The sequence below is a fragment of the Lissotriton helveticus genome, chromosome 3_1 (genome assembly GCF_964261635.1).
Source record: "Lissotriton helveticus chromosome 3_1, aLisHel1.1, whole genome shotgun sequence".
NCBI classification, from domain to species: domain Eukaryota; kingdom Metazoa; phylum Chordata; class Amphibia; order Caudata; family Salamandridae; genus Lissotriton; species Lissotriton helveticus.
Genome location: NC_136061.1, coordinates 500672162 through 500697573, shown reverse-complemented (window position 1 = coordinate 500697573; position 25412 = coordinate 500672162). Strand labels below are relative to the sequence as shown.

General features: G+C 43.9%; 1 protein-coding gene across 1 annotated transcript in view; it reads left to right on the top strand.

Annotated features, from left to right (window-relative positions):
• Positions 1-25412, top strand: part of LOC144823261 (signal transducer and activator of transcription 4-like) — a 754354-nt gene that overhangs the window by 541230 nt on the left and 187712 nt on the right. Inside the window, exons 18-19 of the mRNA XM_078681615.1 lie at positions 3584-3678; positions 21132-21268. Of these exons, the coding sequence (XP_078537741.1) occupies positions 3584-3678; positions 21132-21268 (232 nt within the window). The remainder of the gene's footprint in view (positions 1-3583; positions 3679-21131; positions 21269-25412) is intronic.

Genomic DNA, 25412 nt, shown 5'->3' with positions numbered 1-25412 from the left:
GTAACAGTGTCAAACGTCCAACTGGGTAGGTGACGGCTCTCAGCAGTAAAGGGATAATTTCCAGTCCTCCGTTATGTGTGATTCCCTTGACGCAGTAGACTCTCTAAGAGGGATCTCTAAGACTCCAGGGTATAAATGCTGGATCCCTCCCCAACAAGGGAAAAGGAGTGATTTGGCCACGGCCACACTGTGAAGAATGAAAGAGGGAAGAGGTGGGGGAGGGGATCGGAAACCCAGCATAAACACAGTGCCCAACATCCGGCTGGTTAGGAGACAGCTCCCAGGGTTAAGGCGATCTTTCCCAGTCCTCCGCTATGTGTGACCTTGTCGCTGTGGACTCTCGCACAGAGGTCTCTGAGACTCCAGGGCATAAATGCTGGATCCATCCCCAACAAGGGGAGTAGGAGTGCTTTGGACAAGGACACCCTTTTGGAGGTCATTTTAGGGACAGTCGGGCTGTAAGAGAAAGACCCTCATTGTAGAAGGGGAAGTGCGAGTTGGGTCAATGGGGCAGCTACAGGCCAGAGCCAGTGACTGCAAGCCTCCCAAGGAGGAGGAGAGTATAGCTGTATTATAGCAACAAAGGGGAAAAAGCAGCCGCCATATTAGGATCAGGCAGGCACCTCCTATATCCCTCTCACTCTTCTCGTAAACATAAATTAGTCTCAACAAAATGAGGACAAGTCTTACAGGCATTCTTGCAATAAGCGGCACAGCGCCACAGGCCCGGGATCTCTACAGGGGATTTCTATCAGTCTACTTGTTGCTGCAAGGCGTTTGCCATCTCTAGGTCTCTCCCAACTGCTCCACCGGGGCTCATCGGCATACTGGGTCTCTCTCTCCAGGGGGGATGATTATGATGTTCTAGGGGGTCAGGCCGTCACCAGTTATCATCAGCGGCAGAAGACCCTATCACTCAGGTCCCCTGAAGCTTAATCCTGTGTAGGGGCCTAGAAGGTGGGAGTCCATTCATCCCCAGTCACAGCCCTGAGCCCAGAGGGTCACGCGCTGTGGTTCTGTGTCGCAGCCTTACCATGCCCTACAGTGGGGAGGGGGGGTCCTACCAACCACAAACCAAGCGCCCCTGCCCATTTCGCACTATTAGTTTTGGACCGCCATCGTTCCCAGGGTCCCTCTCCTCACCTCGCCAGTCAATGAAGGGGATCACCAGATGAGCACACCAGGTGAGTGTAATGTCCCAAGGTGCCTCGGGAAGCAGAAGGGCCACCGTGCAACTATGCGGCGTGCCCGAAAACCAATAGGCATCGCGGGTGCTTTCCACGATGCCATTGAAATGGCCACAGCGGGCCGCAATGCTGTACTGTGGCGCCCCCAAAGAGGAGGGAGGGACACCCCGGGCCGCACCACGGCAGGCAAAAAGGAAATGGGTGGCGCCACGGGTCGCGAGTCAGCCCGCGGTGTAACTGTAGATCCCTGTCTCAAAGCCCCGGCCTTGCCAGGAAAAAGCCCAAAAAAACAGCGGATAAGAACAGGGTCGCGAGTCGGTCCATGGTGTAACATGTGCCTGTTGTTCCTTGGTCAATATCATCATCGCACATCCATCATCTTCACTTTCGCCTAATAATGACATTGAAGAGACTTTGAAGGATGAACTCGACAGCAATCGACTTTGTCTAATTTCTACTTGTTGTAACTGATATTGCTTTTTGACTTTGTAGGCATGGCGAGAATGCTTCTGGAACCTTCTGACATCCATTTTCTCTTCTCGTTGTGATGCATTTGGTTTCTCTTTCACTTTGCAAACCATTATGTAGTGGCTTTCTTACCCACAACCTTTTCCTTTCTGTCCTATGGCTGGATATTTGTCTTCATGGGGAAATGAAAAACCACATCGGAAACACAACTTTTTCCTTCTTTGGAGACTTCGACTTGCATATATCGTGCTTGTTTTTCATGACCAACGCTAATTCATTTTACACTATTCCAGCTTCCATATCAGCAGCTTGTCGATCTGCTCTTTCATTGGCCTTTGCAGATAGTACTTTCTCTAAACTGAGCGTCTCTTTCAACATGCGTCCTCTGAGGTGTGGCTTCTTCATCATTAAATTCCCTAACCTTCCAGTGTTTGATAAGCACATACAGTCTTTCAACAAATTCATCCATCATTTCACCAGCTTGCTGTCTCACATGGCTGAAAATGTACCTTTGATAGTCAACATTCAGCATCGGAGTGAACTAGGTACCCAATACTTCTTGGATCTGACAGTACGATATTGCATCAGTCTGCAAAATGTTCTTCAGCACTTCTTTTACTCCATCACCAACAAGGTTCTTTAAATATTTCATGATTTTCTTATCGTCTTCTTTTAGGGCATCTATGAAATCATATAACGTCTCAATCCATTCAGTTCACCTGGCACCAATATTCTGCTTCTTGGCAGGTCAAAGGTAGGTGGTGATTTCAGAAACACAGCTGAATCCTACTTCACCTTCCTTCCTATAACTGTTGAGAGCATATGCTATTCAGATGACTGCTGCTGTTCACCTGTACCTGTAACTTCTGCAAGCACTGGCTGTGTGCTCGCATTTGGGTCATCACGCCCGATCTGAGGTCAAAGATTGTCATCTTATATCTCGATGGTGGGTAATATTTTTCGCACTTGGTCATTGTTGCTTTTAGCTTTTTGCATCATACCTGGTTGTCACTGCCTTTAGTGTTTTGCTTTGTATCGATGATGGCTCTGTGATAAGAGGTGCAGTATCTCTATCTCTTCTTTTGGCCTTACCAGTGAGTTTCTAGCAGGCTTTCGAAGATGCTCCTCTGTAGGGCCTTCAATTTCTTAAACGGCCGTATCTGGGCTGGAGCGGGACTTTGACTCCACACAGCCAACTTTGAACTGCTTTTCATTGATTTCATCATACGTGGGATGCACCAGCAGTTTCCTGTATTGTTGCAAACTCTCAAGGAGAGCAGTCTCGGTTCTTCGGAGCACACACCCCACCCTCATTGCCAGCTGCAGCATCCTCCCCAGCCCGGGAGCATGAAAATGAACATGCTACACACGAAGCTCGCTAACAGACGGCATACGATCACACACTGCACTCTAATTATCGCATAACCATTAATAACCACACCTTAACATCTCCTAGGAATTTATGTGATTCCTCTGCTGAGTCTGCCCACTAAGGTCCTAGCGCACATAGTCTCACAACACTACATTCTCCACATATTTAAAGATCCCCAGTGGGTAGTTCACAAAGTACATCAGCAATGGCAAAGCTGAGAGCTTCAGCCTGAAGTGTGTATACTATCATTTTCCAATATGTGCTGCCGGCTAAGCCCACTATTGTCCTACTAACATCCCCACTATAGCATGTCTGGTCAAGATCTTCACAAATACAATAATACAAATAAATGCATCAATAGCGTTGGGATAGTAGCAAATGCCAGGTGTGTAATACAGTTTCCATCTGATTTCGCTTTAGAATCTCTCTTTCATTAGAAATCAGTGCTGCCTTATCTCCATCGACGATCATACTTGTCACACAACAGTGTGCTTCTCCTTGAAAACGGCACGGTAAATCTTTAACGACAGTTGTTTGTTTTTGATGCTATTAACAGGAGCATTTGCCTGGGAAGAGCTTTTCTTTTTGGACGTGGCTGGAAGCAATTCTAGAGCTCATTAAAAAGCACCTTCTTCCTCTCTGGATTGATGGGTGAGTGACAATAATACTGATATGTACTATTCACATACCCTTTCAGAGTGTGTATTTTCCTACCCAGACCAATATAATTATATTGTCCTTTCATTTTATCTTTTTACTCTACGTATTGAGACTGCCACACACGACATGCACATTCATTTCGATTGTCTGTTGATAGCATTTATAGCCAAACTGCAGACTATAAAAAAATTGTCTCGATGAAATAATTGTATTTTACGCATAATAAAATGTGACCCCAATGAAGTTGCAAAACAATAGACGATTTTTGTGAATTAACAATACGTATATTACCATCTGAAAAATATCTCTCAAATATTCATAATATATTTTTCCAAGAATGTGTTTTTGTGTGATTGTATACCCCTGGAATGTTAAAGATTTGGCTTGAAAACTCAGAGGCTTGCTAATAATAACACCTAAAAAGAAAATAACTGTACTCATATGTGTATGGAACGCCACCTACAGGATTAAATCACGTGTCATACTTCAAGAGTCTGCTCAGATATCGGCTCCCCTCAAGTCATAAATAGAATTTTTTTAATTTTTTTTTATGCATAATAGCGCTACATATTGAAACTGAAACGGCCACTTTCAGGTAATATGAAATAATGGTTAAAAAAATGTCAATTTTGCGAAGCGTGGTAGAATTGTATTGCATGCGCTCCGTTGTTATAAAGTTAGCAATTGAAAATGTAAAATGTATGATGCATACTAGCGCCTGTTTTTTTGAAGTTATAAAAAGAAAATGTCAGTTTCGTGATGCATATTAACGCTGCGTGTGTTGACACTAAAATTGGCAGCTCTCCAACGAAATATGAGGGTGTCTGGCGATAGGAAAGGAACACAAAATACAAGACAGGGAGCGACATCTTTGTTTATGACTTGATGAGAGTAGCTCTGCACCATAAATTTATGGAAAACAAAACACCTGTAGCAACAAGCAATTTAAGAGGGTAATGGGCATATTTAAAGATGGCACTTCAGAGCTAGCTATGTAGCACAATTCTTAAGTTTATTTTGTATTAATGTATCCATAAAACATTTAATAGCCATGAAATTCAGCAGCAAATGACATAATCTCATTAAAATACAGAATCCTTCCAAGTAAATCCCATTTCTTTGTAGTGCATCAAATATTAAAAACACATTAAGTGCTATGAATAAAATCTAATGACCAATAAAATCGTAAACACATTAGAAACACAGTTTTTATTTAGAAAGTGAAGTGTCCTGTGAAATCACTGTGCCTTGATAGGATAGTCCTAGCATCAAATTGTCAACTTAAAACAGATGATGGAAATTCTTCTGAATAAAGTGTCCAAGGGGTGTACCATTTATAAATAAATCATGGACTCCTTCTCATCCTCCTCCCACCAGAATGTCGTTACGCGCAAAACAGCACTATTTATGGAGCCCGAGGTTTGCTGACATTACACATAGCTGCGGAGTGGGACGCTCTATTAACAAGTCTGCAAGCCTATTCTAAACTAGTGACTAATACGTCATCAGTCGTGGTATAACTTCCCTACATATGTATATATATATATATATATATATATATATATATATATATATATATATATATATACATACATACATATATATATATATATATATATATATATATATATATATATATATATATATTCGAGCTCGTGGGGTGTCCAACAACAGGCATCACTCGAATGCAGCTTCGCTTTTCCCCGTAAAAGCTTTACTTTATTTCTTGGCATGCGTGTCCTCGATTCTCGGTATTTACAGCATACCCCCGCAGCCTGACGCGTTTCGTGGCTTCACTTCTTCAGAGGCTGAGCGGGCGGAAGAGGCATTGCGGGTCACGCCTCCCTTTTTTTGAACAACATCATACGCTGTCATGCAGCTGCTTCAATTAAGACTGTATGCAATGTTCTCTGGGAGTTGTAGTCCGCTTTTTCAGTTAGGAATTAGCTTTAAAAAACCTTATTTTACTCACACAAAACCATTGAAATTCCATATATAGTTAGTTGCACTAACTATATATCGCGCACCCGCAATCCACTGCTGATCATGTCACATATTACATCATTCATGACATGGTCAGTGACATCACTGATGACATCACTGATGACATCTCAAATGACATCACTGATGACATCACTGATGACGTCATCCAGTGACTGTGTGTTTCTGTAAAGTTTAAATATGTTTTACATATTAAAGAATGAGTAGATGTATAAGTGTCTGGACGAAGGATTTAGTAGGTGCATGACTGAATGTATGAGTGAGTGATTAAATGTGTCTCACTGAGTGCATGGGATAGTGACTAAACTGTCTTAATTTGTGCATCATTATGTCTGTTGTTCTGTAAACTGCTGCATGTGTTGATCATTAGCTATACGAGAGGCTATATGTGTTATTAATTGGTTGCCCAAGTATTTCTATGGCAGATTGAGTTTGTGTGGGGGTGGCTGGAAGGTGTGTGACTCTATGCATAGATGTGTGAGCAGTTTATTCACTAGGTGTATGAGTTCAAGAGTGCATGTGGAAACAGCTACATGGGCAGTTGACTGTGTGCATGAGTGTATTGATGAGTGAATGGATATCTCAATGCTACATGTCATAGTAAGTACATATGTAAAACACAGTACATGTGAGAGTTGGCATATATAAATAACTGTGCATGAGAGCCACTGAATGACTGAGTGGTTGTATCGATCATTGTGAACTTGTATCAGGGATTGTATAAGAGAGTAAATATGTGTTAGTATATGTTTCAATAAGTAAGGTGTGTTTAACTGTATAGTTGAAGAAATGGAGGTGAGATTGTTTCTTTGCATGACTGACTGGGTGTGTGAGTAACTCCATGGATGAGTGGCAGTGTGTGAGTGTCTGTATACACTGAGTGTATCTAAGGTTATATTAGAGTCTGAAGAGGTTTATCGTATTAGCACAAGAATGATGTCAAATGAGATGTCATCAGTGATGTCATCAGTGATGTCATTTGAGATGTCATCAGTGATGTCATCAGTGATGTCACTGACCATGTCATGAATGATGTAATATGTGACATGATCAGCAGTGGATTGCGGGTGCGCGATATATAGTTAGTGCAACTAACTATATATGGAATTTCAATGGTTTTGTGTGAGTAAAATAAGGTTTTTTAAATGCTAATTCCTAACTATATATGGTCTATAACCTATGGTTTTTTCAGTGAATTTTCAAGGTTTTGTAAATGCTAATTCCTAACTATATATGGTCTATAACCTATGGTTTTTTCAGTGAATTTCAATGGTTTTTTAATAGCAAATATCATAAGCTGTCGAATGTCAAGTACGTGGTAAGTGAAAACATTTTCGTGTTTATGCACACTGATCTGCTTTGAATGGTGCCCCCCCCCTCATTTCTATTAGGAGTACTCTCTCTTTGCAGATAGTGAAAGGTAGTTAACGCAGGCCTTTGCCCCCGTTGTAATCCGTCGTGCCTGCTTCTCTCTCCATTTGATTGATTGTTATCCAAGTATTTACTGTTTTAGAATTAGTTCTCTTTGGTTCATTCTCTATTTACAAACAAACACAGAGTAGCAATACTCTGTTTAGTCTTTGCAGATAACGAAAAATCGTGTAAAAAAAAAGAAAAGGAATCGAGCAAAATCAGTAGGCCACTAATGGGATCTCTTTTTGACCTCGCTAAAATAGAAACATTAGGAACAACCCCTCATGACAAATACAAAACTAGTGAGATGAACTGAACTCCACACAATGATGGCTGCAAAACAGCTCGGCTCCGCCACCCACCCCGCCCAAAATAACGATAAAGAGCGGCTGCCATGATTGGTTGCGGAATGGCCACAACGGAGCTACGAAATGGTGCTGCTCTCATGCTAACCCCAGCTTCACTCTGAAACATCCAGAAACACTGTAGACTACCAATTCGATCAGTTCCGGTAGCGCCCCAATGTAACCCGGTAGAGAAGAACTAGCCCTCCCCTCTTTGACTGATGGTTCTTGTTGCCTGTCCCTTCTGTTGTCATTTAACAGAACTATTTAGCCTGCTGAAAGGGGTTGTGTTTCGACCGCTGGTTGGTGGAGCCATTTTGACTATATTCTGGACCTGCGTTGTCGCGTAATGCGTCATATGACGCGCCGCGTTAGCGCATCCGGAAGTCATCCGGGGCGCGCAGCGCGTAACGTAAGCATAACAAGTCATGTGACTTGTTAATAAAACTTTTCATTGGTTCATTTTACTATTCTTATTCTAATGATGAAAGCCTTGGTCATATCACCTAAAAATTACGCTTTTAATTACTTCCGAACATTATTTTTTCTTAAATATATGTTATAATGTTCCAGGCTAATGTACTTTCCCGGAAATTTTACAACTGTCCTGCAAGTAAAATATATTCTTTTTTCGAGAAAAAGAGCGTTTCTTCGTCCCATGACGGAGCCGTTGAGCAAAAGAGGGTCGACCTGCTGTCTTAGTCGCCGATACGCCTGAATATGAGATTCTTATCGATCACTTTATGTTGCAGGAATAGAAAACACAACAGCCCTTGACCATTTATCTTTACTGCGTTCCTTCGTATTATACCTTTTACCCTTCATGTAATTGGTCTGCTTTATTTCACTTGCCTTTTAATGATTCTAAAACAGTGACTATTATTAAAAACTTTACCAATGTATATACTACTACCATGTTTTCTTTTAAAAACCTTTATTGTGAAAATTTCATTATACAAATACGAGCCTATAACCACGTGGGCCTCCCACGGAGCAAACTGTAATCGTATATGATGAATAGACATTTACACTGTAGAGGAACGTAACGGGCGGGCCATTAGGTTGCAAGAACTAAGGTGTCTAACAGTTACGGAATCGGTGGACGTACATTTTATAATTAAAATACGACAGGGCCAGTTACAATAAAATTATCTAGATATACATTTGCGGGCAAGTACCATGGGTGACGTTAATTCGAATTTTCAACAGTACAGTAATCAATAACACATCAGAACTTAATATCAATAGGGATGTCGAAATATTCAATCAATTCTCGTCCCCGCCCGCCATGTGCTTCAAAACTGCATACGTATCTCGTGATTTCAAGGTTCTGCAACCAGTACACAACAAGGAGTTACGAGTCCCATTTATTCCGGCGCCATTTTGGGCGAGGACGGGCAGGTCCAGGATATAGTCAAAATGTCTCTACCAACCATCGACTATGATGATGTTCATATGCTGTATTTATTAGAGTAACACTCATCTGTCCACATGAAATTAATTTACCACAATCTAAACATGTCATTTTAATCTTTCCAAAGTTCTTCTAAATATTTGGGACCGTTTCCCTTGCCTCTGAAGCTCTCAGTGCCACTTCTTTGATGAATGTACTAGCAGGTCAGGGGTTCTCCTCCAAATCTCTCTTTTATGCAGCACTATAATTAATTGGTGCCACCTCTCCATATGACGATGCATGGTATAGTTACCACAACTATATTTTTTTTCGGTTCCTCTGGAGAGTTCATCGTGGCAGATGAAGCGTGTAACGTACCGGGCATTTACCTTTTTTTGCATGTACAGGAAAGGAAAAAAAAATCGAGCGTCCGAGTTCTAAGGTGTCCCAGGGGCCATTTTAGTGGACCAGGCCCAAATCCAAAGAACAGGCCGCCATTTTGAGAGTCCTCTTGCAGCCGCGTGTCGCTGTAGCATCAAGAGCAGCCGAAACTCAGCTGAATGGCAACTGAAACGGTAAAGGGGCGCCCCACTACATTTCAGCATTGTAGGATGACCACACCAGTACAGCAACTTGCTAGACATCACCTCGGTGCCATCCGGATCTCGGCGCCCCACTGCAGATGAAGTGCCTCTCAACTATGAAACCACCACAGTGACATCCGGATCTTGGCGCGTTGTGCTGCCTTCGGCCTATTCGCACATCGGTCCGCTACTGACGCCATCTCACAGGCTAATGGGGTGACCCACGCCGAGTTTCAGCATTGTAGGATGACCACACCAACTTGCTAGACATCACCTCGGTGCCATCCGAATCTTGGCATCTCAACGCCTAGTGGTATCTTCCATACAGAAAATATTGTTACGCTGCCTTTGGCCCCATTCGCACATCAGTCCGCAACTTAGACATCACCTCGGTGCCATCCGGATCTTGGCATCTCAGCGCCTTGTGGTGTCAGTCAGAAAATATTGTTGCGCTGCCTTTGGCCCCATTCGCACATCAGTCCGCTACGGACACCATCTCACAGGCCAATAGGGCGCCCTACGCCGACTTTTACCATTGTACGATGGCCACACCAGTGGCACAACTTGCTAGACATCACCTCGGTGCCATCCGAATCTTGGCATCTCAACGCCTAGTGGTATCTTCCATACAGAAAATCTTGTTACGCTACCTTTGGCCCCATTCGCACATCGGTCCGCAACTTAGACATCACCTCGGTGCCATCCGGATCTTGGCATCTCAGCGCCTTGTGGTGTCTTCTACTCCGAAAATATTGTAGAAAATATTGTTGCGCTGCCTTTGGCCCCATTCACACATCAGTCCGCTACTGACACCATCTCACAGGCCAACAGGGCGCCCCACGCCGACTTTTACCATTGTACGATGGCCACACCAGTGCCACAACTTGCTAGACACCACCTCGGTGCCATCCGGATCTTGGCATCTCAGCGCCTTGTACTGTCTTCAAATCAGAAAATATTGTTGCGCTGCCTTTGGCCCCATTCGCACATCGGTCCGCTACTGACGCCATCTCACAGGCCAACGGGGCGCCCCACGCCGACTTTCAACATTGTAGGATGGCCACAGAAGTGCGACAACTTACTAGACACCACCTCGGTGCCATCCGGATCTTGGCGCGTTGTGCTGCCTTCGGCCTATTCGCACATCGGTCCGCTACTGACGCAAACTCACAGGCCAACGGGGCGCCCCACGCCGACTTTCAGCATTGTAGGATGGCCACACCAGTGCGGCAACTTGCTACACACCACCTCGGTGCCATCCGGATCTTGGCATCTCAGCGCCTAGTGGTGTCTTCTATTCCGAAAATATTGTTGCGCTGCCTTCGGCCCCATTCACACATCGGTCCGCTACTGACGCCATCTCACAGTCCAACGGGGCGCCCCACGCCGACTTTCAGCATTGTAGGATGGCCACACCAGTGCGGCAACTTACTAGACACCACCTCGGTGCCATCCGGATCTTGGCGCGTTGTGCTGCCTTCGGCCTATTCGCACATCGGTCCGCTACTGACGCAAACTCACAGGCCAACGGGGCGCCCCATGCCGACTTTCAGCATTGTTGGATGGCCACACCAGTGCGGCAACTTACTAGACACCACCTCGGTGCCATCCGGATCTTGGCGCGTTGTGCTGCCTTCGGCCTATTCGCACATCGGTCCGCTACTGACGCAAACTCACAGGCCAACGGGGCGCCCCACGCCGACTTTCAGCATTGTAGGATGGCCACACCAGTGCTGCAACTTGCTGGACACCACCTCGGTGCCATCCGGATCTTGGCGCGTTGTGTTGCCTTCGGCCTATTCGCACATCGGTCCGCTACTGACGCCGCCTCACGTGCCAACGTATTTTCTCCGCATTTTACACCCTATGCCGCATAACAGGTCATGTGACTTGTTTATAAAACTTTTCATTGGTTCATTTTACTTTTGGTTTCCTAATGATGGAAGGCTTGATCATGTGACCTAAAAACAACACTTTTCATTGGATGAAAACTTTTTTTTTTTCCCAAACGATGAAAGCCCCACCTTGTTTCTGGATGTTTCAGACTGAAGCTGGCGTCAGCATGAGAGCACCACCATCTCGTAGCTCAGTCGTGGTCATTCCGCGAGCAATCATGGCAGCCGCTCCCCACCAGAAGCCTGCAGGAGTCGGAGCCCCCAAAACTTTTGATGAATTCTCAAGGCGGAGGGGACGCTTTCGAGAATGGGGTCCAAGACCTAGCAGACAAGCGTCCGATTTCCAAGGTGTCCCAGGGCCATTTCAGTGGACCAGGCCCAAAAAGGAAACAGCCTGCCGCCATTTTGAGAGTCCTGTGACAGCCGCCTATCGCTGCACCGCAAGAGTGGGCGCAACTCAGCTGAATTGCGGCTTTTGACACAGTGGACCAAAAACGGACGGAATGGCAACTGAAACGGTAAAGGGGCGCCCCACTACAACAGATGACACTCCACCTGGAGAGGCCCGTTCACGCCGCCTCCCCCGGAGCGCCCCACGCCGTTATTCGGAGCAGCATTGTACGATACCAAAACCAGTGCGGCAACTTACTGGACATCACCTTGGTGCCATCGTTCTGCTGCCTTGGAACTATTCGCGCAACAGTTTGCTACTGATGACCCACCCCCCGCGACGCCCCATGCCGTTATTTGCTGGGTGGCAACTTACTAGACATCACTTTCGTGTCATCTAGATTTCAGCGCGTTCTGCTGCCTTGGAACTATTCGCACAACAGTTTGCTACTGATGACCCACCCCCCGCGACGCCCCACGCCGGAAATCTGGACGTTGTGCTGCGTTGGGACTATTCGCACAGCCGACCGCTACTTCGTTGTTTTTCCCTAAAAATGTTTATATGTTATTACTATTTTTGTTTTCTTGTATATATTTATAAATTATTAAAGTTTTATAATCTTACTACTTTGTCGGAGTGCTATATATTTTTAATGTGACACATAATTGTAAAAACTTTGATGTACAAAGAGTCATCCCTGGAATCTTCCGCTTCAGGCTCGGTCCCCTCCCCAATCACAATACAGGATGGTTTTCAGATAATAGCAACGCTTCTGCTGTGACGGATCTCATCGAGTGTGGGCCTTGATCTACTATAACTCCTTTGAAGAGGGGTGATTCTTTACAGCTGTGGCCATAAACTACATCTGCAGGGCTAGCTGATACCCTAGGACCAGCCTGGACAATCGGACACAGAGGAAAAGGAGTGTCAGAGGGTGCGGTAGTGAATAGGGCGAAAGGGAGGTGTCGGGCGGGCACAGGGTGTGATTCTCAGGGAAGAGCAGCGCAGATGGGGGGAGGTTTATTACCCATGCATAAGACAGAGAGCGGGGGTGACCACTGCCTGGGGGAGATGCTTGCGAGGGTGGGGAGCCATGCTAAGGATCGACAGCGTGCACAGAGTGGGTCTGGTCAAGGCATCTAAAATGGCTGCCGTGCACGACAAAAGTGTGGCATTTGAAAAAAGACAAGATGGCGCAGACAATGTTTTTCAACACTTCCTGATTTCCTTCGAATCGAACGTTAACAGACGTTGGGGCATATTACCAAAGTTAAGCGATATTTATCCCTAACGATGCTTAGCAACGATTTTTTTACCGTCAGAAATTATCGCAGATAAACCTTGCTATTATCAAGGTTTATCGGAAATACGATAAAAAACGACCGCAATGCATTAATATCGCTGAAAACTCAGCGATATTCATGCATTACCGAGCTAATGCTCTTAGCCATGTTATCCACCTCCCATTGGATAACATGGCTAAGAACTGCTCAGGGCAGGTGGTAGCTTTTGGAGATATTCGCGCTTATCTCGAATATTTCCAAAAGTTGATAATAGGAGATAGCGATGTTAGCGACTGTTTCCAGTCGCTAACATCTTGGCATGCCCACTTTGCATGTCATTAGTGATAAATATCACTCACATGCAAAGTGGGGCCCAAGATGGTCGCTATCTTCTACTAGCCGTCGCTAACTGGTGTTAGCAACAGCTAGGTAATACACATATAATTTTATCTCCGCGAAGCGGAGCGCTGTTACAGATATATATCTTGTTTCTGAACGTTAATTTCTCAAAATGCACTGAAGCACATATATTGAGACCTAGCAAAGGCACATCGGGCTACCAGTCCCTAAAATTTTGCCAAGTTTCGTGCAAATCCATTCAGCTGTTCCATCCTACCGAGAGACAAGATGGCGGCCACTACGGACTGTTTGGAATGTTTACAGACACCGGAGAGCCAATCAGCTTCGCTTCGCAAAGCTCCGTAACGCGAAAAGTACGCGAAGCGGTGCGCTGTTACAGATATATATCTTTTTTGGAACGTTAATTTCTCAAAATCCACTGGAGCACATATATTGAGATCTAGCAAAGGCACATCGGGCTACCAGTCCCTACAATTTTGCCAACTTTCGTGCAAATCCATTCAGCTGTTCGATTATTATTATTTTTATTTTTTTTTGCCCCGCGGGGCCCTTTTAAAACCTCCACATCAAACCTAGGGGGTGAGCGACAATGTACTATGCCCCCTTATGGTCATTTGCCCCTTCGCTTTGGCCTCCTCTTGTCTCTCGATCCTACCGAGAGACAAGATGGCGGCCGCTACGGACTGTTTGGAATGTTGACAGACGCCGGAGAACCAATCAGCTTCGCTTCACAAAGCTCCGTTGCGCGACAAGTACGCGTCCTGGGCCGCTGCCCGGTCCGCTGTTACAGATATATATCTTTTTTTAAACGTTAATTTCTCAAAATCCACTGGAGCACATATATTGAGACCTACAAAAGGCACATCGGGCTACCAGTCCCTACAATTTTGCCAAGTTTCGTGCAAATCCATTCAGCCGTTCGGGCTAAAAGTGAGGCCAACCGCCCTATGGAAATTAACATGGGAAAAACGCGTTTTGGGACCCCCCTTTTTTCTCGGCCCCCCCTTGACGAACCCCCCCAAAATTTTCAGGGGCTGCTCAGAAACAAAATGTGCCATTTTCCTGAAAATTTCAGCCAATTCCGTCCACAAACGCCAAAGTTATTAGACATAGAATTTTCAAAAATCCCATAGGGAAAAAATCCTAACTATATATACCTACTGGCGACCGCCAGTAGGTAATATATATATATATAATCAATCTCGTTCCTTCGCAGGAAACGTGCCAAACGTCTGGAATGCCCGACGAAAGGAATTGCGTTGAACCCCTCCTACAATGCCTTAAAAAAAGATCTTAAACTGCACCTCGTCAGCAAATACTGGGGTCCTTAACCAGACTTCTGACCGGACACTCTGCCTCCTCTGTCCTTATCCACCTCTACTTCACTCCCTCCTCTCACTCCTCCCCTCCCCTCTTCTCTCTCTCTCTCTCTCTCCTTGTACTCTCCCCCCTACCACCTCTTCCTACTCCCACTTCCCTTTCGTCCCTCCTCTTAAAATACCTTCCGGCTGACCATCCCCCCGCCCCCAATCCCAGTTACCCCTCTCCTGTCCTCTTCTAATTTCTGTCTCACCGACAGCCCAGCCCTGAACCTTTTCCCCCCCTCTGCCACTCTATATGTAAACGTGCTTTTGCTGTTTCTCTGTTTATTAGACCTCAATGGAATGTTTGTTTTTACTTTCTGTTATACTCTGCTCTTGAACACTTCCTGTAATTTTGTCTTTGTACATGTAAAGCGCTCAGATACCACCGGGTCTAGCCAGCTCTATTTGAAACCTTTCAAATAAATACATAAAATAAATAAATATTTATAGTTACCCCTCCACCCCTTTTTTTCGTTCACTGTTCATCCTGATGCTGCAGTACTGATTTTTCTCAGGTCTGGGTGGCAATATAAGATGCTTCATAGACAAATGTAGACATTATGAGTAAACTTCGTTGATTATGCAAACAAGAGTAAGCGCTGATAAGTGCTGATGTTTACAATAATTGCAAACTTTAACAAAAAGCTCTAGAATTCACAACAAATAGAATTGAAACCAGGAAAGCATTTTAATGGTTGCACTTCTCATGTCTAGGCATGAAACTCTTATTTCATTTTGGGATTTATTTGGATCATATGTCTTGTACACTATTGTTAGCCCTACAATCGCTCTAGGGACCTTTTCTAGAATCAAGAGACCCTTTTCCTGTTCCCCTCATGTGTTCCAATTGGTCAAAAGTATTGCATTGTATTGAATTAGTATTTGTATACCGATTTCAGTTTTTGTGTACTAAATTGGGTTGGAGTTCAAATGTTGTTTCATTAACCTCTGTTATCACGAGTGCTGTATGTTCATGGGGATTGCTCTTTGGAAGAGCGCCGCATGTTTAAACTTTCTTTCATGTGATACTGAACCCAGATGTTCAACTTTGTAGCCTGCCACATGTTAGTAGAGTGCATTCTGAAGAAGTGTATTTTTAGGTCTCGCCTGGACGTGGCAGGGCAGAGCCCTGCTCCGCCTCTGCGAGAGATAATATAAGTAACTACATTTCTAAAAGGGACTCTAAGCCCCAACCCTCTTTTCCATTGGGTAGCGTCAGCTTTTTATGGTAAACGCTGGCTTCCCAATGAAAAGGAGTGTTTTTGGGTGCCACCATGTCCGTTTTTCGGACAGCCCCTCCGGACACCATGGCCTGGTTTGCGGCTGTGGTGAAAAATTTGTTATCTTGTTTATTTTAACAAACAGATAAGAAAATTCTTCAGTACAGCCCTAAAGCAGGTGCGGAAAGGCGCATGGGGTCACGGGGAGGACAATGGGATTCCGGCAGACTCTGTGTGTTTTCCTTGGGAACCCTGGATCGTTTTAACGGAATGCTGCGCTTCATCACACATCAGCTTGGCTGCTGGTTCGTACTGAAAGCGTGCACACAATTTTAAGGGCAGTTGTGCATTTGTGAGCCTCTTCCAATCCTTGTTTAAAATATAAGCACTAATGATTGTTCTGCATTCTTTCAGCGGTGAACACTCCGCCCTTCGCACACTCTTCCATGCACCCCCTCATCCCCGCTTGGAAGCTGGGGCTGTCTGATGCTGTCAGTCAGAGGCTGTGGCACATTCCTTCCAGCCTCTGCTGTAAACTTATTAGGAATGGATCATTGCTAACAGAGCGCACTGCTGGGGGAGTAGAGCAACACATTTCTGTGCTGAACATTTCTTTGTGTTTTTTCCGTGCATTTCACTTGTTAAGCCACGCTCATAGACGAGAGCTTCGAACTGTTCCCTTCTTTGGAGGTATTTATATAGTGCTTACTACCCCTGACGCTAGCCGGAAAGGGAGGGACCGCTTTATTCGGTGAATAGGAAGAGGTAAACAAAAGTGATTCCCAGCTAGTTGTGTTACACTGACACTAGTGCACTCAGTGTAACACGCGCATACACGCGAGAGCGTCGAACTGTTCCCTTCTTGGGAGGTATTAATATAGCGCTTACTACCTCGGACGCTAGCAGGAAAGGGAGGGGCACTTCATTCTGTGAAAAGGAAGAGGGACAGAGCAATGATCCACAGCCAGTCGTGTTACACTGACACTGGGGCACTCTGTGTAACACACGCGTATGGACGAGAGAGTTTAAGAACTGTCCCCTTCTTGGGATGCGCGGGCACAGGAGTAAATTCGTGCACATCAGTATATTTAACTCCTTTGAACCCCCGAACTCTCCGAAAAGAGCAGGCCCATGTGGAGAGTTATTTTAGGCGCTTCTCAGAGCTTATTTATTATTTAACAAATATAATTTTTGCAGCATTCTTAAAGTGGGGTGCAGCTGTATATACCAGTCTCCCTGTCCTTTTTCGTTGGTGTGACTTTCAGGGCACGCACAGATGAACTCACTGAAGGATGTTATCCGCGTCAATGCAGAGCCGATCTAGGCGGTACTCTATGAAAATTATACCTGGTAAAGGCACACAGGGAAGAATCAGGCATTAGATGCAGAATTAAACACTAGATGCCTATCCAGACAACATCACGTCTATCCACTACATGTAGAGCACAGCTAGGCACGACACTCTGAGCACAATTAGGCACTACATACAGGGAGGATCTGGACACCACTTGCATAGTGGCAGTAGCTATAGACTACAAGCTGGACAGAGCAAAGCACTCCGGGCAGAGCAGATGAAAATGCCTATCTAGTCACTGTATGCAGTGTAGATCTGGGGAATTTACAAAGAGCGTAGGTAGACACTGCGTGTAGTGGTATGTAGATCTGGGGGGTTCACGGGCAGCGTATCTGGGCACTACATGCGCTGTAGAGCTGAGTAATTCATACAGAGAGTATTTAGGCACTGCATGCACTATATAGCTGAATAATTCATACAGAGTAGTTCTAGGCACTGCATGCACAGTATAGCTGAATAATTCATACAGAGTAGTTCTAGGCATTGCATGCACTGCAGAACTGAGTAATTAATACAGAGTGGTTCTAGGCACTACATGCACTGCAGAGCTGAGTAATTCATACAGAGCGGTCCTAGGCACTGCATGCACAGTATAGCTGAGTAATTCATACAGAGTGGTTCTAGGCACTGCATGCACAGTATAGCTGAATAATTCATACAGAGCAGTTGTAGGCACTGCATGCACAGTATAGCTGAGTAATTCATACAGAGTGGTCGTAAGTACTGCATGCACAGTATAGCTGAGTAATTCATAAAGAGCTATTCTAGGCACGGCATGCACAGTATAGCTGAGTAATTCATACAGGGTGGTTCTAGGCACGGCATGCACAGTATAGCTGAGTAAGGCATACAAAGTGGTTTTAGGCACTGCATGCACAGTATAGCTGAATAATTCATACAGAGTAGTTCTAGGCACTGCATGCACTGCAGAGCTGAGTAATTCATACAGAGTGGTTCTAGACAGTGCTCGCACAGTATAGCTGAGTAATTCATAAAGAGCTATTCTAGCCACGGCATGCACAGTATAGCTGAGTAATTCATACAGGGTGGTTCTAGGTACTGCATGCACTGCAGAGCTGAGTAATTCATACAGAGTGGTTCTAGGCACTGTATGCACAGTATAGCTGAATAATTCATACAGAGTGGTCCTAGGCAATGCGTGCACAGTATAGCTGAATAATTCATACAGAGTGGTTTTAGGCACTGCATGCACAGTATAGCTGAATAATGCATACAGAGTGGTTTAGGCACTGGATGCACAGAATAGCTGAATAATTCATACAGAGTGATTTTAGTCATGGCATGCACTGCAGAGCTGTGTAATGTATACAGAGTAGTTCTAGGCACTGCATGCACTGCAAAGCTGAGTAATTCCCACAGAGTGGTCATATGCACTGCATGAACAGTATAGCTGAGTAATTCATATAGAGTGGTTTTAGGCACTGCATGCACAGTAGAGCTGAATAATTCATAGAGAGTGGTTTTAGGCACTGTATTCACAGTATAGCTGGGTAATTTATAAAGAGTGGTTTTAGGCACTACATGCCCAGTATAGCTGAGTAATTAATGCAGAGGGGTTCTAGGCACTGCATGCAATGCAGAGCTGATTAATTCATACAGAGGGGTCAGTGAGCAATAAAGCACGCAGTAATGAAGCCTATCTCAAGCTGATCTTCACTTCATTTGTATACGATTTGCGTTTGGCCTGCCTCTCCCCTCGTCCTGGCATTAGAGGTTGCACCAGAGGTATGGGTTGGTGGGGGCAGGGGGAGGGCTGTGTCTGGTTGGCAGTCAGAGCGGGAGTTTGGAAGGTACTGCACTGCAGAAGTCTTGAACACTGATGCTGCCTCCGGTCCGATTGTCACATAATGTCAGGGCTTAAAGTGGGATGAAAAAAACTGGGCGGGTCAAGTAACTTTACACCTACAACATGCCAGGACAGTTGGCTTTGTCAAAGGTTGTTAGTTACTTAAAATAAATATACTACAGGCATACATACAAACTTAGGCTTCGTTGTATATAATATTGTAAATGATGTGGTTCTTGTGTGAGAGGTTGTGGCATAATGGCTAGAACTGCCAACTTTGGAGCTAAGGAAGCAGGTTAGAGTCTCAGCGTCGGCTCAACATCCCGTTTTTCTGGGCATGGTACTATGCTGCTTCTGTCATTGCATCCAGATATATAATACAACAAATAACATTACACCTACAAAAAGGCAGTACTATTGGCTTTGTTAATTGTTGTTAGTTGCGTAAGATAAATAAGGAACAACTATGACTTCGTTGTATATGATATTGAAAATGCTTTCCGGGGGTCAACAGGGGATAAAAGACATTGTCATTTACAACGCCATTACTTGATTAATGCTAGGGGGGGAAAAACAATAACATTTTCAATGCCAATAGCTCAAAACAATGTAATTGCGGGACCTATTGCATTGTAAATGCTTGTTTGTTTATACCTTTGTGGTTTGCCCTACCCCCAGTACCTCATCTGATTCTTACATGGTGTGCGTTTGTCAAGCTGCGGTGGGGAGGGAATGTGTTTACCACCATCTGATTTTGCTGGGAAGCTGCTACTCAGTGGAGGGAGCCACGGTTAAAGGCTGTAGGCCTCATTTAAACATGTACGGAAGCATCATTTTAACTTTGACTTTTCCATACTTCCATCGTGCTCTGAGCTCAAGGAAATAGTCGCTGACTGGAAGAATTTGGGAAACACAGATTCACGTTGTCTTAAGAAAGTGACTTTATTCTATTGAAAGGGGATAATCGGAATACAAAAGTGTTTGTCAGAAGGCGGTTGACATTAAGGGCCCGATGTAGGTAAATCCCATTTACCGATTTTGAAATACCGAATCTTACCGAATCGGTATTTTAAAATCGGTAAATGGGATGTAGGTCCCAACATCTGGATTCGTTACCGAATCCTTAACAATTCATTAATTACCGATTGGGTAAATACCGAATCGGTAATGCCCATTCTTTCCTATGGGCTTTGAAGCCCATAGGAATGATTAGGCATTACCGAATCGGTATTTACCCAATCGGTATTTAAGGAATTCACAAGGGTGCAGGGGGTGTCACTTTGACACCCTCTAGCACCCCCAAAACGGCCATGTGTGCAATGTGGCACACAGACATGCCCTAAGGGCACGTCTGTCTGTCACATGGCACATGTGTACATGCACAGATGTGCATGTACACAGGAATCGGTTTTTTACCATGGATTTGTATTCCATGGTAAAATACCGATTCTGTAAGCCATGTGCTGCCGGAACATAGGCTACCTACATCACATTTTCGGTAATTTTACCGAATCGGTATCATTACCGAATCGGTAAATATTACCGACTCGGTAAATTTACCTATTCGGTAATGATACCGATTCGGTAAAATTACCGAAAATGTGCCCCTACATCTCCATGGCCCTTTACCGATCGGAAACGGCCGAAAATCGGTATTTTCGGCCGATTCCGATCGGTAAAGGGCTACCTACATCGGGCCCTAGGTCTTTAGGTCTCGATGGATAATTGGAGGTGGACAAGGATAGGATTAGGAGCCACATTGAACAGAATGAACATCATTATTTTTGGGGGAAATCAGGTCCCTACCATAACATATATTTACTTACTCTATCTCTTTGTAGTTACACTTGCACATTAATTCCAGTGGAATAATGTATTGCCAAATTTGTTATAAATAAGTAGCCAATAAAACAGAAGAATACAAACATGCAAGAACATAGGCACCAAGTTCTCTACTGTACATAGACACAAAGTACTGTACTGTGCTGTACTTTCACAGTGGTAAAAGAAGTAGGCCTTTTGTACTCTACTGCAGGTATATCATGGGATTTGTGAGTAAGGAAAAGGAGCGGGTGATGCTGAAGAACAAAGTACCGGGAACGTTCTTACTCCGCTTCAGTGAAAGTTGCATTGGAGGCATCACGTTTACCTGGGTTTATCGACTGGAAAATGGCAAGTTGAATTTTCTTCTTAAAGGCAATTAGAGATTGAAATAATTAAGTATTGCTCACATTGTTGAAACCTGTAAATGTTTTCTTCTATATGAACATCCAAATTATTAAATTGACCATTTTAACAATATTGTTCTTTACCAGGAATAAAATGATAATTGGTGAACTCAGCATTGAATTTATCCAGCAGGTAAATCCACTGAAACCTGACTAAACGAATTTTCGCGAAGAAGGGCATTAGCCAGGTTGTGTTTCTCTCCCTGGTGAATGACATTCATTAAGACGGATATGAGGAAACTAGTTTGATGGAAAACAGTTGCTGGAATCGGTTACTCCTGGTTTGTTTTTCACTAGTGTATCATAACACCACCACATGGGGGATCTGTTTCACACAGGCATTACAAATTGAGGCAAATAATATTGACATGTATTCTTGCTCCCTGTTGGAGCTGCTGCAAACATCTTATGATTTATTTCAAGCATTTATTTCCATGGTCTGGCTTGATAGTGCAGCTGTCGCCATACAATTATGTGACAATCACGAGGAGAGGGGCTTTGGCCCCATCCACTTGTTGGAAGCCAGGAGTACATGTTTTGATTTGGCAGAAGTTGTGTGCTTCCACACAAAAAAGTGCTACCCTCCACACAGCTGTGCTTATTTTGTTTATTTATCCATCTGGCTGAGCTTGAACTTTCAGAAACAAACACCAGCCTTTGTAATGCGGTAATAGTGTCTTAGGTAACTAGATGATTTTGGGTGTTTGTCTTTGGCAGCAGTATAAATAGGAGAAGAGCAGTCACTAACCTACATGGATTTTTAGATCTAGCTTGACCTTTTAATCAACACCAATATTATTCAACAGTTCTTTCCTTACACACACACACATATTAATTCCCATGCCGTTTACTTGTAGAACTTTACATTACCATAAACCATTCCTTTGAAGTCAGACCTATTTGCATTGCCAATGCTTGTTTCAGAGTGCTAATTAGTAATCCTACTGAATGTTGCTCATTCCCGGGATTAGCAAGCTAATATATAAAAACACTTTGGTAAAGGTCACTTCCAAAAGCTTGTTTTGTTTTGATCAGTTAGTTGACCTCTGAAACATGAATAGTTTGGATAATGTGTGAGAGAATGCATTGGAATTGCCTAAAATAGAAGAATAGCGCAGGGCTCTGACTTATCAGCTCATGTATTGATTGTCAAAATAGGTGCACTCACATGTATTTTATTGGTTTTTTGAATGTGAAATGTTGGCAAAGGATAAAGTTCTAATGGGGCAAATAATTAGTTTTTGTCAGATAACACAATTGACGTAGCACAAGTTAATTGATTAGTTTGGGTCTGCTCTGTCTCACCTAGGCCTCCAAAACGTTTAGGTATTTTGTCTTAAATGAGAAGTTGTTTTGTTGACAATTGATGTTTTAAAGATACATGGAATATCATCAGTGAAGGACTGAAAAAAATAGCCTATTTAGCTTCATAAGTGAGAACGTGTGCAGATTGAGCAAGTATTTGCAATGCAATAAATCTCGCATTTGCGATAGTTTGAGTCATTGGCATTGTGAATGATAATGACTTTCATTTGTGTTTTGAAAACCTGCAAGTGATGTGTAAACATGAAGCAAGGATGGCAGTAACTGTGTCTCTTTTACTGCCAGCCTTGCTTCTCGTAAGCAAGGACTATAAGCACAAAGTGTGTGTTTACTCACCACTTGTAGGTTTTTAAAACATATTAATAAAAAGCATTGTCATTTACAATGCCAATAGCTCAAACTCTTGCACATGCGAAACCTATTGCATTGCAAATGCTTTTTTTATTGCATATAAACATTTAGCTTATATTTTCATCGAGTTATCTCAAAATCTGTTTTGTACTTCTTGGTAGCATGGTAGTTCTGCTTTACCCACTCATATGCATGAAAAAGAAAACAAAAAAAATGAGGGAAATATTTGCCTTTGACACGGGTTTAAGTATGGGACCTCAATATTGCCCTATCAGTTGGATTTTTAACCAGCACACTTTGTATGCAGGGACATCTATCTAAAAGCCAACACTGACTGCCGTCTCACAGGTGACATGGTCTATAAGCACTGTGATTGTTCGGTTTTGTGATGCTGGTGATGGAAATCACGTATGTAGCATATACCCGAAAGTAGTTCATAAACTGACACTTTAAAAAAGCATCACAAGCTCTTACATAGACTTCACCCGCAAAGTAATTCTAGTGTGGGTAAAAGTATCGCATTACTGGTACATATGCACAATAGTGAAGTAAGGTATTCGCTACTGTGGCTCGATTTTATAGAAGGGTAACTAAACCCTAAACCCTACCTGCATGCGAAAAACAACAAAACATCAAAGAAATTATAGTATAAAAACGTTGTACAAATAGTTCACTGGGGCGCTTCATTTTGGATTTGACAGCAACATTTACCTATTCCCTACTTCTCTAGATTCCGTTACATAGCTTGATGGCCAAAATGGGTTATATTTAGCAAAACAAAAGAACAGGAAGACAGACTGCATTTTCACAGTTTTATAAAAACAGATCCATATAGAATATGAGTTTAGTTCTTTATAAACATTAACTATTTTGAAATAAACTGCGAGCCGGCAAACTAGGACAAGATTTATGCCTGTTATGCAAGTGCGGTTCGTTTATTTATTTATAATCAATAGAAGCACAGAGGCCATTTTCGTCCACAGCTGAAAAAAAACCACACCTTGCCTGCAAATATTGCGTGCAAATAGCAGACAAGAAACTATGAATGGTTGACTCATGGGCACACTTTTTAAAGTTAATGAAACAGTAAGTGCCATTGCAGACTAGCTGCGAGGCTTTCTGCTCCTGGATTAACCTGCAGAACCCGTACCTTAAATTTACGGGTACCATTTCCGCCACTTCCCTTCCCTTCCTGGATCTTACCATCAGGCTGGAGCCTTCAGAGATTACCACCACTCTCTATAGGAAAGAAACCGACAGGAAAGGTCTCCTCCCCTACCGAAGCCACCATACTCGAGCCTTGAGGGACAATCTCCCGTTCGGTCAATTTCTCCGGATTCGAAGAAATTGTACATCACTGACTGATTTTGTACGTGAATCATCGATCGTCCAACACAAACTCCAGGACAAGGGCTACCCAACCAGACTGTTGAACGCATCTTTTAAAAGGGCACGTAACAACAACAGAGAAGCCTTGCTGGAGTCAACCCCGAAGCCCATCAGTGATGTCATTACCTGTGTAACAACGTACACCAGGAACTCTACTTTCATCAAGAAAGCAATTAACTCACATTGGGGCACTCTGAACTCCGCTGGCCTGGATATCCCTCGCCCACGGTTTGCTTTTAAAAGAACTGCTAACCTCAAGGACACCCTGACCCACACTCGACCCAAGAAGGCAGGCACCCACCATGAGAACCCCTTGTGGAACCTGCCACCTGTGGTCGGACACTATAGGTGTGGCAGCTGCATCATCTGTCCACAAACCATACAAGGCAAAGATATCAAGCTGACCACAACGTTCACCTGGCACATGAACAGACACACTAATTGTAACAGCAGCCGCTGTATATACATGCTCGTTTGTCCCTGTGGGCTGAAGTACATAGGCATGACTATGCGAATTGTGAAAACAAGGATCATTGAGCACAACAGCAATATCCGCTGTATGAAAACACACACCAGGCTCTATGATCACTGTAAAGAAGCAGGACACAGGGCAGACAACCTTCAATGGACAGTGTTGGAATGTCATCCATCCATTAACCAACAAGCACTATATAGACTAGAACAAAGATGGGTGCACCGTCTCCAATTGGATACCTGTGGCCTGAACGATTCCATTCCGTGGAACCAACTAGCAAGATGATTCCTCTCCCACCCGCCTGCCTAGTGCCTCCGAGACTGGTCATCCTCCATTGAAAACACGGGCGTACCATGGCTCTGCACGAGTACAACATATGTAGAGGCATTCATTTTCTGAGTGGTCTATAGATCTCTGCCTCCCCTAACATTAATATGGCCAGCTAACTGTTCACTACATCCACCGGTCTATTAATCACATGGGCACAGCAGGAGCACCCCGTCACCCCCTAGTGTTATTCGCCTAGCCACTCATGCCTCCCAGTACTAGT